General features: G+C 43.1%; 1 protein-coding gene across 7 annotated transcripts in view; it reads left to right on the top strand.

Annotated features, from left to right (window-relative positions):
- ASXL3 (ASXL transcriptional regulator 3) overlaps positions 1-17907 on the top strand; it is a 186383-nt gene extending 168476 nt beyond the window's left edge. For all 7 annotated transcript variants that reach the window (XM_032859662.1, XM_032859664.1, XM_032859663.1 and 4 more), the window contains 4 exons: positions 1737-1833; positions 4109-4214; positions 8811-10761; positions 13551-17907. In XM_032859662.1, coding sequence (XP_032715553.1) covers positions 1737-1833; positions 4109-4214; positions 8811-10761; positions 13551-17279 — 5883 coding nt within the window. In that variant the 3' untranslated portion in view covers positions 17280-17907. The remainder of the gene's footprint in view (positions 1-1736; positions 1834-4108; positions 4215-8810; positions 10762-13550) is intronic.
- Positions 17908-18524: the final 617 nt, after the last annotated feature.

The raw sequence follows: 18524 nt of genomic DNA, 5'->3' as shown, positions 1-18524 counted from the left end.
GTGGGATCCTAGCATGGTGATAGGACTGTGTTACAGTTGTGTGGGTGGAAGAGTTCTACAGGGACCAGAAGCTTCTGCTGTGTGTAGAATACATTCAATGGAAGGACAGGGGCTTTTTCTTTAATGCCACTGTATACACGTACCAGGTACATGGGTTCGTATGAGTGGCTTAATAAGGGTCTCAAAGACGAAATAGCTCGGGGTGAGTAAACAATGATCCGATGAATGAACGAAGCCTTGCCTGAAATTTTCCACGTGCACGGAACGTTTTAGCGTGCTATCCGCAGTTTCTTAGATGAAGAAACTTAAGAATGTCAAGTCTGTGACTTCCCTCTGGATGTCATGATGGCAGCATTCAGCATACCTCATGTTTATTCACAGTGTCTCTCTTCTGAATTGGATCGAGCATTAGTCAGTGTAGAGTAGTTGGTATAATACTGACTTTTAAATTCAGCGTTCTCCTTTGCTCCTGGAGGATGGTTCCGCTGACACGTTCATGAAGGCGTTGAGTGAAATTTTAAAAGAGGAGGATTTCGGTGGTGAAGATGGAATGTGGAAAAGACCACAAGCAAACAGAAGCCTGGGGATGAGAAACCTCTGGGCATGTTTTCAGGGAGCAGCAACAATTAGAGATTAGGACCCGTGAAGTGTGTGGATGGGAGTTAAGAGGAAATCTTTGAAAATGTTTGCCACACCTCTAACCAGCAGGTTAAAGCACCTCTCACCTTCGAACGCCAGGTGGATACCGCTGCTCTGTGATGCCATCCCTCCTCGGGAAAGTTCCTGAGCTCTCCCGGGCACTACATGATTTTCCTCTAGAACCTTGCCGTCCAGATCTATCTTGTAGGACCCAGCTTTGCCTCTGGCATCCAGTTCTTCCAAACGGCTTGCGTCCACCTAAATAGCATCCCCCAGCTTTTATTACTTTGCACTTCTTAATGCCCATTCACCCTGTGCTTGACACCATTTGATCTTCACTCCTCAGTCCATAAGCAGCCAGTCAAGGACGAGGCCAGTTCTTTGATCTTCTGTGTCCGCAAGCAGACTATCTGCGCATAGGAGGTGCAGTAAATAATTGGAAGGGTAAAAGCACCCGGTTTGATGATGCTTATCTGAATCCCTTCTACATGTGAGTTTTTAAAAATTAGTATGTTTCAGGCAAGAGGTCGGTAGCGTATGGTTGCGGGCATTGTGCACCTTACTAGTTAGCTGTTTTTTTGTGTGCATCCAAATTAGAAGATGAGGGGGTATGTATGACAGTGTGGGGTATTCATTTTAATGCTTTAGAACTTCTCCCTGTCTAAACCTCAGCCAGAGAAAGAACCCAAGTGATCAGACTGGATTTCTTTAGCTTTCACAAATCTTAGAACATTTAATTTCTGAAAGTTAGTTGAAAGGTGTCAACATGGTGATTTTTAACGTGGTACCATTTACGGCATAGTAAAACGGTAAAGATATCACACTGTTTTGATGAAATTCCATGCATTTGTTTTACTCACCACCAATAATGGAAATACCTAATAAAGATTTCCTTTAAATTGATGTATTTTTGTTATTGTAATCATCAACATGTGCTTTTCCTAACAGGAGGTTCCCTTTCTGCTAGGTTCCTTTTTTCCCTTTCTCCTACCCCACACTTTCTCTCTCATGCATACACCCTGTTTTCACTTCTTTCCTGTGTACTTTTGCTCTGAATTATCCTTGATGGATCTTGTTTTTGTCGGCTTATTTCCTAGATGGGAAGCGATGGAATTTTACGCCTCAGTTCTTCAGCACTAAATAATGAATTTTTTGCATATGCAGCTCAAGGATGGAAACAGCGACTGGCAGAAGGTAAATTTCTTTTTTCCGTTATTCTTTGGCATATCTGAGTACATACAGTATACTGAGCTTTGCACCTTTCTCTGATTTCCGAGTCTTTTTCTCCCCCTGAAGTATACTTTAATTTAGTAAAAACACCCATTCTGTTCCAAATGACTTCACTAATTCTTTGTTATACTTTGCATTTTTGAGATACAACATTTTTGAAGGAAGCATGATATCCAAAACATAATAAAAAATTTTGATCTAGCAAGATTTTCTGTGGAATCATAATTTTAATCACTTGCTTGAGGTATTATGTATTCTCTTAATGTCCTAGAGCCTAAAGAATTTTCTTTTAATACTTTCTTCCCCTAAAGTCACCATTTCACCTGATTCTTCCTTTAGTCACCAAGCTTCTTGAAAGACTAAAAATAACCAATGGTACATTTTTACTTTCTTACCCACTCAAATTGTTATGGTTAGGTGTGACCCTGCTATACACAACTAAAATAATGCCTCCTGGAGAATATTAATGGCTTTTTTTTTTTTTAATATTATTTATTTATTTATTTGACAGAACAAGAGAGGGAACACAAGCAGGGGGAGTGGGAGAGGGAGAAACAGGCTTCCCGCTGAGCAGGGAGCCCGATGTGGGGCTTAATTCCAGGATCCTGGGATCATGACCTGAGCTGAGGGCAGACACTTAATGGAGCCAACCAGGTGCCCCTATTAATGACTTTCTAATAGCAAAGCCCAGTTTCCTCTTTTTGGTCCTTACGTTTTATGTTCCTTCTGCAATATCTCTCTTTTTTTTAACCCATCCAATTTGAAACCATGTACCTTAGACATTCACAATATATTTCAAATTGTTTCCTGCGGCCGCATTGTTGATAGCCATTCCTCAGTTTCCATCTGGAGCTTCTGTTCTTCCATCTGATGACACATGGTGATGTCTCCACCACTCTCTCTGATACTTCCTCTTGTAGCTGTGCACATCCACTAAGCAGCCTCTTTCACCGCCTCGTATAGCCCCTATGCCAAATCTTCCACATCTGGCTCTGACTCCTCTTTCCTAATCCTGTGTTCTGTTCCAAATGCCTGCTGGATCTCCCGAGCAGATACCAAGCACCTGAAAACCATAATGTCAGTATTAACCTCACTGTCTTCCCTTCCCTTCACCTTGCTGTCCCTTCTGCCCCCTCTCCATTAACTCTTTCCTCACTTCGGAACTTGATCTCTCTTGTCCTCTCTCATCTCCTGATCCAGTCATGACCTGTCAATTGTGCTCTGACTCTGAATGCCCTTGAACACTCCCACAGCTGCTGGCTTGACTGTACTCTCTGTTTCTCATCTATGCCATTCAGCAGCCTCCTGGCTGGAGTCCTCCCATGTCTACACCTGGTTTTTTTTTGTTTTGTTTTGTTTTTTTTAAGACTTTATTTATTTATTTGACAGATAGAGATCACAGTAGGCAGAGAGGCAGGCAGAGAGAGAGAGAGGAGGAAGCAGGCTCCCTGCCGAGCAGAGAGCCCGATGCGGGGCTCGATCCCAGAACCCTGAGATCATGACCTAGAGCCGAAGGCAGAGGCTTAACCCACTGAGCCACCCAGGTGCCCCTACACCTGGTTTTTAAGCCACTTGTTAGGCCATATATCTCTCTGAGTAGATGCCATCAGGACCTCCCTCTGTCTCTTATAGGAAAAATGTAGAACTCTCTTTAAACCATGTATTTGCTAATTGGCCTCAGCCTACCTTTCCTATTTCATTTCATCCTACTCCTACATTCTCACAATTGGCCACTCAAAAGAACATAAATATACATATTCATATCTCTGTGCCTTGTGAGTTAATTACTTTATAAAAGCGTGGTCATCCTTCAAAAGCTTACTCAAGTACCATTTCCTGTATGTGGTCTCCCTAATCGATTCAGGCAGAATGAAGTGCCTTTTCTTCTGTGCCCTCACTACCTTTATTCTTACAGCGCATACAGGGCTTTAAACATTATATTATAGGCAGTTGTGTGCCTTTTCTCCCGCCAGACTGATTTCATTAGGGACACTGAATATATGCCACTTCATTCACAGCCCCTAGCATACACTTTATTTGCTGAGGGTTTTAAAGTTCACCTACAACTAAATGACTATTTGAGCGATGTTCATGAAGAGAGAAGCTGTAGAATATTGTCAGTACTTAGCCTTTTCCTTTGCAACATCCATAAAAGTTTACTCAAATTAATTACATTTTCCTTATTAATCGGTAAAAGATATGATCACTTTTACTCAATATATAAGCATTTGCTTTCTAGGAGAGTTTACTCCAGAAATGCAGTTGCGGATAAGGCAAGAAATTGAGAAGGAAAAGAAAACAGAACCTTGGAAAGAAAAATTCTTTGAAAGGTTTTATGGAGAAAAGTAAGTACTAGAGCATTTTTTTCTCATTTCTCTCAGAAGGAAATGAAAATGTAATTCTCTGCTTCACATAGCACACTCATATGCTGTAAAACTTAATAAACCAGTGATAAAAGGCAATAGTCCCTCAGTGTAAGAAATTGCAGGTAAAATTATAGTGGCATATCAGCACTTAAATTTTTAAAAAATGCATTTTCAAGGGTTTATAACTTGTCCATGAAAATTCATTTTGGACTGAAAGTAGCACATGAAATGCTATAGAAGTCACTTATGGCTTTCTTAACTAGATTTTAGTAAAAATCTCCTGGTTTTAATCCAAGTATATTCATTAAGGAATACTTGAGAGCTAAGTAGTTTTAGAAACCCTTAACTCTCCTATTTTTCTGAAAATGTTGACTGTGCGTATCTTGTTTAGTCCTTGTTTTGGGGAGAGCCCGAAGTATTACTTTTCACTCCAGCCATCTTCCTCTTTGAGTGTGACCAGGTTTTAATTCATGATTTCTCTTCATGTGTGTTTCTTTTTAAGCTAACACCAGCCACACATAAGCGTGGAAGCAACTAAATTACATTGAAAGTAGTTTTACCTTTGCCTTACATTTAGAAGGGACATATTGTACTTGAGCAGAATTAGAGACTCAGATCCCTAAGGAAGAAGAAAGGATTTCGGAGCTGACAATTGACAGTGACTTTAGTACCTCCTCACAAAGTAATTGTTCCTGGAACTCACACATACGTAATTAATGCCTGGAAGTTGTTTTGCATAAATGACACTGAAGTGGTTGCAGGTAACAATATCTGTACCATTTGATTTAACTTCATAAAATGTCCCCTTGTAAATAGGGAAACCAGTGTCAGAAGTCTCATATGCGTTCTCTTCTTCTTTTTTTTTTTTTAAGATTTTATTTACTTATAGGACAGACAGAGATCATAAGTAGGCAGAGAGGCAGGCAGAGAGCGAGGGAGGGGGGAAGCAGGCTCCCCACTGAGCAGAGAGCCCGATGCAGGGCTGGATCCCAGGACCCTGGGATCATGACCTGAGTCGAAGGCAGAGGCTTTAACCCACTGAGCCACCCAGTCAGGAGTCTCATATCAGTGCTCTTCTTGAAAAGGAATCCTGTGATTAACAGCCTGCTTACCCAGAGGAGGCTAGCATTTGGAGGAGTGTCCTAAATAGCAGTGTCCTAAATAATCCTCAAGTAGGAAGGCTTGTTTTCAGTTTTTCCTAGGATCATGGATGTGTATACATCTTTAAGCAAAACTAGCAGGAGATAATTAATGCGTTTTCTCAAAAATTAAAATTGCAGCAGCCTCCTTATATGCCTTCATATATTGTCACCGGCAGCAATAGTCAAGGCTGGCTGCATCAGAATCCTTACTGGGGCTTTTAAAAATAGATACAGATTTCCAGGATCCATGCCAGACATACTGATTGGGAATGTCCGGGAGGTGAGCCCAGAAGTATGTGTTTTTAGATGCTCTCCAAGTCATGCTGATGCCCAGCAGGATTAAGAACCGTGGAGAATGACATTGCAGACCACCTAGAAGGTTTCCCCCGACCTTGTGTGTGACAAAGGGAGTGTTGGGAGCACCCTCTCAAAGGCAAAACTGAGCTAGTTACCTCCAATGTACTAGTCCTTAGTTCTTGATTGTTGGGCCCTTTTTAAAATTTTTTTATTTTTATTTTTTTAAGATTCTGTTTATGTGTTTGACAGAGAAGAGACACAGCCAGAAAGGGAATACAAGCAGGGGGAATGGGAGAGGGAGAAGCAGGCTTCCGCCAAGCAGGTAGCCTGATGCAGGGCTCGATCCTAGGATGCTGGGATCATGACCTGAGCCGAAGGCAGACGCTTAATGACTAACGACTAAGCCACCCAGGCGCCCCCCTCCCTTTTTTTAATTCAGCAAAATTGATCCAACATCTCATCTAGATGCCAGAGGTGCAGACATTCACAGGGCTTTCTAGGCTCTGCCCTCAGAGAGCCTATGCCCCAGAGACCTGCATTACAGAGGACTTTGCTTCATTCACCACGTCATGATTGAGCATACTGGGCTCTGATGTCCGTCTAAGAGCTTTGAAAGTCTTATTTCACTAACCCGCCCAGCCCAACAGTCCTATAAGATAGACACCCTTATTTCACTTTTACATTAAAAAGGGGATTAGGGAACTGAGAGACAGTGAAACTAAGTCATTTATCCAGGTTTACACAGTGTGGTGAAGTGATTAGCTCACGGTCCTTGTGCCACAATTCCTTCTCAGAAAAGGTCACACCTACATAATTTTTTTTTACATAAAATTTTGAGGGCTTCCAGACTCCCATGCATAACAGGCTAAAGGGCCCTGCCTTGGAGGGTAACTGCTATAACACTGTGAGTAAGCATGATCCCCTCTTACCATCCCTGAGCTCTCAATACAAACACTACTTTTATTTGACCCTTTCCTTGCTGTAGTTTATCCATAGAGTTTCTGTCCCCTTAACATCACTGGAATTCTTGCTTGTCTTTTTCCATCTTCAATTACGTATTGGATGACAGCCATATTTTGGACATTCCAATATCCTTCTAATTTTGTTACTTCAAGATTACTTAAACTACCCCAGTATGTGAAAGATTGTTTTTCCTAGCACCAGATAAGTTTCAGTTGACATGAAAATTTTGCTGCTCTAACTTTTCCCAAGAATGTTGCCATCCAAACTCCTGCATTGTTAAGATTTGTCTCCTCTAGTCTTCAGGCTGTGTGTTGGAGCTCTCTATTATGGTTCTGATCGGCTTACTCTGCTTGTAACATAGCACTGTTCCCTATTTGCTTTAGTCACTTAGAGATCACCCATATGTGCACAAACTCAGAATGATAGATTTCTGGACTTACCTGTTTTCCTTTGTGTTGTTATGCGGTGTGCTGTGAAAACCAACCTTCTTTGCCTTATGCCATCTTAAATCCATTTTGTCATGGAAATAATAAAATGTTGACATAGGCATATTTTATACAGTACTGTTCTCCATATATACACATATATACATATATATGTATACATACATATGTATATATACATATGTATATATACATATATACATATATACATTATGAATGTAGACACACATGTATAATATATACATTTTATATATTCCATACATTTGTGATACTTAATATTAAAAATATTTAATATGAATTAATAAATTTATTATATCCTTATTAACCAACCAGCAGAAATTTGGCTGCCAGTGGATAATTGCTGTATATTTTACACCTAACCTAGTATCAGTAGTATCTCTGCTTGGCCTAGCCCCAAGGGACCATATTTCTAGTTGATTATTCTGCTTTATCTGTAATGTTGTTATTCTGCTCCTTTCAGTGTAGTATAGTTATAAATTGGAGCTTCGTTTGAACCCCTCTTAAGGAAAGTTGAAAGAAAAGAGGCTAATTATGAGGGCAGTATTTCCTAGCTTCTTTTTAGAGCCTTCTGAATGTTAGCAAAGAAGGCAATGAATACACCCCTAAAAATGTATTCAATTTTATTTCCCTTTCATTTTGGAGAATTTAAGTCAAAGGTTGAAAATTTCACTGAGGTATTTTCCTGCATTGATACTTTTAGCTGTGTTTCTTCACTCAAATATATTTGAGAATATTTCTGTCTTTGTAATCGTCTGTATTCGAACTTCTTTTAGAGCAGCTTATTTCTCTACCATGTGATGCTGATGATGTAAATTAGTGTGACAGGAAATAGTGATTTCCAATATCTTTGTAATTCTGATGAACTTTTCCTTATGACATGAATATTAGGTTACATTATTTCTTAATGCTCCTTGTTATCTTTCATGGAATATCCTTACAGGAAGAGATCACTTGAAAAAATTTTAAGATCTTGCCTCATACAAATATAATCTAGTAGAATCAACTTTGTTGACCCCAAATATGTTTGTTATTCTTTAGTGAAATTTCCATGTTGTCTTAAGGTAGACACTTACAGACTAAAATAAAGTTAGTAATAAACCTCTTACATTGGTTTAAGAGAACTTAATCTTTGGAAGTCATTTCAGTTTTAAGATTTTACAACATACCCATATCCCATTGATCTTATTTGCTTACATTGCATCCTCTGTGCAATTTTCTATGATAACGGTAAGTTGCTTCTTTTTGACTAAAAAATTTTAGATCTTATCCATTCTTTTGTTTTTCTGCCCATATTTTCTAATCTTTTATAGAATGTAATTTTTTAATTCCTTTTACATAACATTTGGCAAAGCTCATATCTCCTTGCTTACACAATAAAAATCTGTACCAAATAAGTTAGTAAAACAAAATTTAAAAAATATATAAATATAAAAATCTGAATCTTTCTTAACCAGAATAGAGTTTATTTAGTTATGATTATAAAAGAAGTAGAAGAACTAAGTCATCATAAACTAGTTTATATAAATTAAGCATGTTACTTAGCAATTGTAAAATAAGTTTGATGCATTTGCTTTTGTTGAATACACACACACGCATGCGCACGCACACACACGCGCACGCACACACATGCACACACACATATATCTCCAAATTGTACCTTTCATGTTTTGTGGTTGAACAATAATTCAATATTTCTAATTTCTGTTCAGGTTGGGCATGTCAAGAGAGGAATCAATAAAGCTCACTTCTGGACCAAACAGTGATGGAGCTGAAAGTAGTTCATGTGGAGCCTCTGGCCTTCCAGGTGTTTCTGCACAGACTCCCTTGGAAGAGCAACAACCAAAAAGCATGAAAAGTCCAACTTCTCCAGAGCCTGGTTTCTGTGCTACACTTTGTCCTATGGTAGATGTAGGTAAAGATGGAATGGCAGAATCAGACTCAGAAGATATCTTGATCCCTGAAGAATCCGTGATTCAGGAGGAAATTGCAGAAGAGGTAGAGACTAGTATCTGTGAATGTCAGGATGAAAATCATAAGACAATACCTGAATTTTCTGAGGGGTCTGAAAGTCCAGCCAACTCTCATGAAGAGCCTCACGTACCACCTCCTGAAGATAACCCGGAGTCCTGTGTTATGATGAATGATGTTTTAGAAACTTTGCCTCATATTGAAGTGAAGGTGGAAGAGAAATCCGAATCTCCCCAGGAAGAAATGTCGGTTGTTATCGATCAGCTAGAAGTCTGTGACTCTCTCGTTCCTTCCACTTCCTCTGTGACTCATGTCAGTGACACAGAACATAAGGAGCCAGAAACTGCAGTAGAGACCAATCCTCCAAAAATAAAAACAGGGTCCTCTTCTTTAGAAGACCAGTTTCCCAGTGAAGGGATTGCTGTAGATATGGAGCTACAGAGTGATCCTGATGAACAGCTTTCTGAAAATGCTTGTATCTCAGAAACTTCGTTCTCTTCCGAGAGCCCAGAGGGAGCCTGTACCAGCCTGACATCCCCAGGAGGGGAAACTCAGTCCACCTCAGAGGAATCATGTACTCCAGCCTCCCTTGAGACAACGTTTTGTTCTGAGGTGTCCAGCACTGAAAATGCAGACAAATATAACCAGAGAAATCCCCCTGATGAAAACCTTCATGTGTCTTTGATGTCAGAAATATCTCCAATATCCACTTCACCTGAAATATCAGAGGCATCTCTGATGTCCAATTTACCTTTAACCTCTGAAGCATCCCCTGTATCAAATTTACCTTTAACATCAGAAACATCACCCATGTCTGATCTACCTTTGACGTCAGAAACGTCTTCAGTGTCTTCCATGCTTCTCACATCTGAGACCACTTTTATATCCAGTTTGCCACTTCCTTCAGAAACATCTCCAATTTCTAATTCTTCCATGAATGAAAGAATGGTGCATCAGCAAAGAAAGTCCCCTTCCCTATCTGAAGAACCACTCTCCCCACAGAAAGATGAAGGCTCTGCCCCTGCCAAGCCACTGGGGGAAAGCCTTCTCTCTCAACAGAAGACTCTGTCAAATACTCCTGAACCCATCAAAATGGGTTCCTCCATTGTTCCTGAAGCATTTCCATCGGAGGACTTGCACGGTAAGACTCTGAATCAGCAGCCTTGTAAATCACGTGTTGAAACTGAGAAGGCCTATCCTGCTTCAATTCCAGAACTCCCTTCTATAGAAATGATAAAAGTGAAAAATCATAATGTCCTGCAAAGAACAGAAAAGAAAGGGGCGTCTTCACCATTGGATTTACCTGTGTTTTCTGAAGAGACAGAGAATAAGGGAAATGAGCTTCCATCAGCTAAATTACAGGACAAGCAGTGTGTCTCATCAGTGGATAAGGCTTCATTTTCAGAAGGCTCTAGAAACAAAACACACAAGCAAGGGAGCTCACAGAATCGGTTGGAGACCTCACATTCTTCCAAGTTGTCAGAGCCCTCCAAGTCACCAGATGGGATAAGAAATGAAAGTAGAGAATCTGAGATATCGAAGAGGAAAACTGCAGAGCAGCACGGCTTTGGAATTTGTAAGGAGAAGAGGGCTCGGATAGAAGATGATCAGTCAACCCGGAACTTAACATCCAGCAGCCCACCTGAGAAAGAACAGCCTCCAAGAGAGGAGCCCAGAGTTCCACCTCTCAAGGTATGGACTAATAATAACAACATTAAAGACAATTCCACAGATAGGCTTTTCCTATTCAGATGCTTAATTTTCAGAATTAAATAAGGTTTTATTCCCTCCAGGTTTTATGTAGCAGTTGATGATCTAATACTCTAAGCACGAGTCTAATATTAAATGATCCTTTTTAAGGATTGCTGAGCTCACAAGATAATCTTAGATGCATTATATATTTAAGGAAAAAGAAGTGGGGAGGGAGAACAGGGCCTGGAGGGGTCTATAGTCCATGAGATGAAGGGTCTTTTGGGAATTCCAAGGTATAAGACGAAGACGTACATGCACTTTGGAAAAGTTGAGAAAGAATTTGGTCCCCAGTCAAAGTTCGGTAGGACTAGGGAAAGTAGTCAAAAGTCAGAGGTGTGCATGAAGGAGGAGAAGGTGCAGGATATCGGTTCATTTATTTTCCAGCAAATATTCACTACCACCATTTCCTAACAGAAAGGACCTGACTTACGGAAGAGCCTCATTAAATATTTCTTGAGTAAATCAATAAAATTGCTTTGCACACTCTGAGGGAAAATGCTGTAGATATACAGATATACAAATCTTTTTTTTTTTTTTTTAATTTTTGAGATAGTAAAGAGGCACTTAACTTCACAGATAATAAAACCTGTAGTGAAACATTCCCATTTATACGTTCTCTTTTGACCCCGGGTAGGTTTTAACTCTCAGAAAACAAACCTTTTATATAAATTGGCTCTGCCTAAGTAAACTGAAAATTAAGGTTAATTCAAAAGAAATACTTTGTTTAATTAAAAAAAAATCCTAACCAATATGATCTATACTTATTTGGTGCTTTCATCATAGTGCATTTATACTGCCCAACAGTAAAGTGCATTATTCCGCCATAGGTTTGGTCTAGGATTATAACTGTGTTCAAGCTGTGTTTCTCTTAATCTCTTTCTCTTTACTTTGCTCTGCTCTGACATCTATTTTATGTATGTGTCTCATGATATCCATAAGGCTGACTTCTAAGAGTGTAGCTGCAGTTACTCTACTTAATAAAGTAACCCCTATTAAATAAGATTCTAAAGATGTGAAAGATGAACATTAAGCACCAATTAAAGGCCCCGCTATATATTTTAATTTCTGAAGCAGTGGAAAGAAAAATATAAGCATGCTTTTCATAGGGAATATTTTTGAACATAGCGGTCTGTTTTTCTTGTCAAAAGTTTGTTTTCAACATAGTATATACTTCCCGGTAGATGGATAACATAAATAGATTTGGTGTTTATTTGGCCTTGAGCTCTTGCTTAAGTATAGCTAGGTTTAATTTTTTTTAATGTTTTTAGTTGTTTTTTTTTAAGTAAAGAAAATATTTAAAAGGAAAACTGGAATCGCCTCTCTAAATTCATTTTTTTTCTTTGAAGCCTTTGGATTAGAAGAGAAACATCACAGGTTGGAAAAGGAGAAATGATGTAGCTCAGAAAGATCATTTCATCTACCGAAGTTTCAAAGCATAATTCCAGATTGATATGATCCTGTAGTATGTGTCAAGCGTTTATAGTTTAAATACACATATGTTAAGAAGGGAAATATGTTTTCTAGGAAAAGCTTTTCCTAGAGGGAGGAAAACAAAAGAAGCATAGTACTTGTCAGGAGCCCTGAATGGGGAACCATTCTGTCACACCCTTGTTATATGATCCCAGGGCAGCCTACTTTCCCTCCACAGGCTCAGTTTTTTCTACTGTAAATTGAGGGGTTTTAACTAGGTCCCTTCCAACTCTCCAAATCTATGACCCTAAAAATCTATGACTCTCTAATCTATGACTCATGTTTCTAGTGCCTAGAGCATTGCTATAAGATGTTGGTTGTTGAGCCTTGTGCCTCATGGATTTGGGAATGACTGTGAGTCTCTTAATTAGCATGAGTTAGGTAGATGCTGTGGGTCGGACTGTTTATGAAATTCAGCAAATTGTAGATTACTGATATCCGAAGAAACTGCCCAACCTGTCGTTGCTTTTAGAAGCAGAAAACCAGCGTTGCCCTTGCTTTCATGAAAAGATAATGATACCAAATCCCTTTGGAAAGCAGAGCACTCTCACAAGCATAGTTTCATTCCATCTTTATAACAACCCTGTGAAGGAAATAGACCAGAAATAACTCGTCTCATTTTACAAGTGAGTTTACAAACTCTTATTGTGTGCTGATTATACAGGTATGAGCCAGCGGGCCGGGTTGTATGGGAGTACAGAAAAACTATAGAGTCTCTGGCTCACGGAGGTCTCTGGAGAAAGCAAAGTACACCATGATTTGCCCAAGATTGCAGAATTTCTTTGAGTGAAGGCAGAATGAGAATTCTAGTCTTCGGACTTCTTGGCTAGGGCTTTTTTCTTTGTGGCAAATGAAGAGATAAACTCGTATAGAATGAAGGTCCCAGTTTTCCCTGCCAGGAAGGAAGATAATTTAAAAGCTAACTATCTCTGTCTTTTTTAGCTAACCTCATTTTAAAAAGCATGGATTTTGTTTCCATTTATATGAGGCATTAAGAAGATGTTTCATTTCCATACCAAATGAAGTCACCGGTTGATGTTCCTGTAGATGAAAAACAGAGATTAAAAATTTTAATTTCACATTCGTGCCACATCGATTGTCGCTTTGTACCCAAAAGACCTATTTGGGGATTTAGGTCTCATTCATGCCACATCATGAGAAGACATCACCCATCTTATCTCTTGTGTTATCACATTCCACCTGCATCCTCTGTGATCATGTACCAAGCGCTTTCTCTTTCCATTTTCCCCTTCCTATAGATCCAGCTTTCCAAAATTGGGCCACCTTTCATTATCAAGAGCCAGCCAGTCTCCAAACCAGAGTCTCGCACATCCCCCAGCACATCGGTCGGTGGTGGGAGGAACACAGGAGCCAGGACCCTTGCAGACATCAAGGCCAGGGCCCAGCAAGCGAGGGCCCAGCGAGAGGCAGCCGCGGCAGCTGCTGTAGCCGCTGCGGCAAGCATCGTTTCGGGAGCCATGGGGAACCCAGGAGAGGGTGGGAAGGCGAGAACCCTGGCCCATATCAAAGAGCAGACAAAGGCGAAGCTGTTTGCAAAGCATCAAGCCCGAGCCCACCTCTTCCAGAACACTAAAGAGTCCCGGTTGCCTCCGCTCGGCTCAAAGGAAGGGCCTCCAAGCTTAGAAGTCTCTTCTACCCCTGAAACAAAAATTGAAGGGTCGACCGGGGTGATTATTGTCAATCCAAACTGCAGATCTCCTAGCAACAAGTCTGCGCACCTCCGGGAGACCACCACTGTTTTACAGCCATCTCTTAACCCAGCTAAACTTCCAGAAACTGCCACGGACTTATCTGCGCATAGTTCTGACGAAAATATACCCGTGTCGCATTTATCTGAGAAAATTGTTTCATCTACCTCTTCTGAAAATAGCAGTGTGCCCATGCTTTTTAATAAAAATTCCGTCCCTGTGTCTGTTTGCAGCACTGCTATGTCGGGAGCAATTAAAGAACATCCCTTTGTGAGTTCTGTTGATAAATCCTCTGTTCTAATGTCTGTTGACAGTGCAAATACCACAATTTCTGCTTGTAATATAAGCATGTTGAAAACCATCCAGGGAACGGACACTCCGTGCATAGCCATTATACCAAAATGTATCGAAAGCACTCCTGTCCCCGTCCCAGCCGAGGGCCGCGGTGTCTCGAGCCCCATGGACGACAAGCAGTTGCCACTGCCCAGCAGCAGCGCTGGTAACCTCGTCTCCAGTCAGTACACCTCCGTGCCAACTCCCTCCGTTGGAAATAACTTGCCAAACCATCTCTCCACGAGCTCTGTCTTGGTTCCCCCGCCGGGGATGAATAGCAGATTTCCTTCTGAGAAGATAGCCATGCCTGGGGGTGAAGAACAGGCCCCCGGACCCCTGGGTACCACTGTGAGAGCCGCCCTCAGCTGCAGGGAGTCGGCAGCGGCCACAGACGCTCTGGCCGCGCGGCCGCCTATCGCCATGTTTACCGGAAGCATGCTGACCATCAGCTCTTACGAGGGGCCTCCCAAGTTAAGTGCCGAAAGCTCGGACAAACATCCAGGGCCCCGAAACAGGGCAGACAATTCTGGGAAACCTCAGCCACCCGCGGGGGGCTTCGCACCAGCAGCCATAAACAGATCGATCCCGTGTAAAGTCATCGTGGACCACAGCACCACGCTGACCTCCACTCTGTCTCTGACTGTCTCCATTGAAAGTGCGGAAGCCAGCTTGGACCTCCAGAGCCGGTCCGTGAGGACAGAAGCCTCCGTCCAGCCCGTGGCGTGCCCCCAGGTGTCCGTCATTAGCCGGCCGGAGCCGGTGGCCAGCGAAGGCGTGGATCAGGGCTCGAGTTTCATCAGTGCCGCGGCAGCGAAGCAGGAGTGTACCCCGATGCAGGCAGCCTGCCCAAGTCTCCGAGAGGGACCCCTCGTGGGTCCGGACAAGCGGAGCGAGGTGGCCGCTCCTAGCCACGGCTTCGCCGAGCAGGCCCGGGGCCCAACCGCTTTCAAAAGCGAAGCCGACACAGCCTGTAGCAATCCGTATAACCCAGGCAGCCGGATTTGCTGGAACCAGGAGGGGATGCGGGGCACAGGACAGCCCCTGGTGAGTCACCCCGCTTCAAGCAAGCAGAAAGAGTATCTGGAGCAGGGCTGTCCGAAGGCCATCAAAACCGAACACGCCAGCTACTCCCACATGGCAGAGCTCCACCCCAGGAATCTCATAACCAGTGTCGCTCTCCCCGTGAAGTCCGAACCTCATGAAGTGGACAAGGGCTTTAGGATGGACACCGAAGACTTCTCCGGCCCCGAGCTGCCTCCTCCGGCCACGGAGGTCACCCCCAGTGGGCAGCAGACGCAGAACGTGAAGGCTCCCACCTCCGGTCCCATGGAAGAGGCGATTTCCTTGGCTGCAGACCCCCTGAAAAGGGTTCCCAGCGCGGGCAGCTCCGGCTGCCGACTGTCCTCTGTGGAGGCCAACAACCCGCTGGTGACCCAGTTACTCCAGGGCAACCTGCCTTTGGAAAAAGTGTTGCCTCAGCCCCGACTGGGAGCCAAGCTCGAAATCAACAGGCTTCCTCTGCCTCTTCAAACTACCTCAGCGGGGAAGACAGCCCCCGAGCGGAACATCGTTGAAATGCCGTCCAGCTCTCCAAACCCCGACGGGAAGGGCTACCTGGCGGGGACCCTCGCGCCACTACAAATGAGGAAGCGAGAAAACCACCCCAAAAAGAGAGTCGCCAGGACTGCGGGGGAGCACACGCAAGTGAAGTGCGAGCCAGGGAAATTGCTGGTGGAGCCAGATGGGAAAGGGGTGCCTTGTGTCATCAACTCGGGCCTGACTCCGCTAGGAGGGCACAGCCAGCCCTTCAAGCAGGAGTGGCTGAGCAAGCACCCCATGCAGAACAGAATCGTGTCCAGCCCCGAGGTCAAACAGCAGAAGCGGCTGCTCCCCTCCTGCAGCTTCCAGCAGAACCTCTTTCATGTCGACAAGAATGGCAGCTTCCACCCTGACGCTGGTACCTCACACAGACAGCAGTTTTACCAAATGCCGATGGCTGCCCGGGCCCCCATGCCGAGCGCAGCCCTGCTACCAGCCTCCGCCAAGACCCCAGTGGGCTGTAATGCGTTTGCCTTCAACAGGCATCTCGAACAGAAGGGACTGGGAGAGGTTGGCCTTTCTCCCGCACCCCACCAGCTAAGGTTAGCCAACATGTTGTCCCCCAACATGCCCCTTAAAGAAGGTGATGACGTGGGAGGGGCTGCACACGCAATGCCAAACAAAGCCCTCGTGCACGCCCCACCCCCGCCCCCTCCCCCTCCACCCCCTCCGCCCTTGGCCCTGCCCCCGCCTCCCCCGCCGCCGCCACCACCACCTCCTCTACCTCCACCTCTTCCTAATACAGAAGTCCCATCCGATCAAAAGCAGCCACCGGTTACCATGGAAACCACTAAGAGACTTAGTTGGCCACAGTCCACGGGCATATGTAGCAATATAAAATCGGAACCTCTTTCTTTTGAGGAAGGTTTAAGCAGCAGCTGTGAACTGGGCATGAAACAAGTTTCCTATGACCAGAATGAAATGAAAGAACAGTTAAAAGCATTTGCGCTAAAAAATGCAGATTTCTCTTCCTATTTGCTTTCTGAGCCACAAAAGCCTTTTACCCAATTAGCTGCTCAGAAAATGCAGGTGCAGCAACAGCAGCAGCTCTGTGGAAATTATCCAACAATACACTTTGGGAGCACGAGCTTCAAAAGGGCAGCATCTGCAATTGAAAAGTCCATTGGGATTTTGGGAAGTGGCTCCAGTCCCGCCACGGGCCTGCCTGGTCAGAACACTCAGATGCCCGTTCAGAACTTTGCCGACAGCAGCAACGCGGACGAATTGGAACTGAAATGCTCTTGCCGGCTGAAAGCCATGATTGTGTGCAAAGGCTGTGGGGCCTTCTGCCATGATGACTGCATAGGTCCCTCCAAACTCTGTGTAGCTTGCCTGGTGGTGCGGTAAGAGCTGAGGAAAGATGCAGTATCCCTTTTCAACACGGAAAAGCCAAACGGCGTCAGCAGCGACAAATTGAGTAACTCAGTGGTTTATATCGTGATAATTTATTTTACTCTGGAACAGATTATCTTTTCTCTCTGGGATTCTTTACTTGCGTTTCCCAGAAAGGGGAGATCGCACCCCAACCGAGTGGCCCAGCGGCATGTCTTTTGCATATTAAATTACCATTCCCAGCTTTGGAAAATTTCTGTCCAAGTGTACACAGGTCACTACCCCATTCGTTTTGTTTCGTTTTGTTTCTTTTATCCAGGTGTAGATAGGAAAAGGACATTTTTAATTACTTATTGCTAACCAGAAACGCAGATGTAGAAAGAATGGTAAAAGTGATTTAAGGTGGTTGGTTATTCGTTCTTCTGTAGATTAACCATGACAACAAGCGTTTTCACAGTTGACTCTTCTGGACCTACCCTTACCACAGTGATTAAATCATATTTGGAAAGGGGAATCTGATTTAAATGTATGATTCCTTGTATTTGCTCATATCACAAAAGATCCATTAAAGGAGGTATGCCATTAATGAACTCCACTGTCCTTATTCTCTTCCCTCCCTTTTTACTCTTCCCAGAGACTGGCAGAACATCCGCCCTGCCTTGGACATTGTGCGCACATTGCAGTGAAATGTGTCTTATACCTGAAATTGCAGTGTGGGCCTCCAGGCCAGTAATCTGGTTCGAGCCCTTCGACGCCTGATACTGTAAGGTCAGTCGACCAAGAGAAGGCCAGAGGCCCACAGGCCCACGGGATTTCAGAACATCACGTGTAGCTTTTAAGAGCAAGTATGAAAAAAAAAATGCCCTAAAATTTAAAAAGTCAGCAAGTAAAATGCTGTGTATGCAAACACATAGAAGTGGGTTGATAATGTAAATATTGGTCCATTCTGTTTACTCTAATACAACTACTAGATATTAAAATGGGGGGGGATAATTGTCCCCTTTGTTGATGATTCCAGTCCATTCTGGCTTCTGACTCTGCAGAGGTTGGCCCCCTCCCTTTTAAAGCATTGTTGACGATAAGAGGAACCGCAGAAGGCTGATGTGTGGATCTACTTCTGAGCGGTTTTCCCCTCATGATTCGCAATCAATATAGTTAATTATATTTGACTCCGAAATAGCCCTTATTTTAAAAAATCATTCTAGGTATTGCATGTTTTGTCCCCCTCCACCCCCCTCAGGTGAATTCAGTACATTCTTC

The sequence above is a fragment of the Lontra canadensis genome, unplaced genomic scaffold, assembly GCF_010015895.1.
Source record: "Lontra canadensis isolate GAN:19392208 unplaced genomic scaffold, GSC_riverotter_1.0 scaffold17, whole genome shotgun sequence".
Taxonomy (NCBI): Eukaryota; Metazoa; Chordata; class Mammalia; order Carnivora; family Mustelidae; genus Lontra; species Lontra canadensis.
Note: the sequence above shows the minus strand (reverse complement) of the source record. Positions and strands in the feature narration are given on the sequence as shown.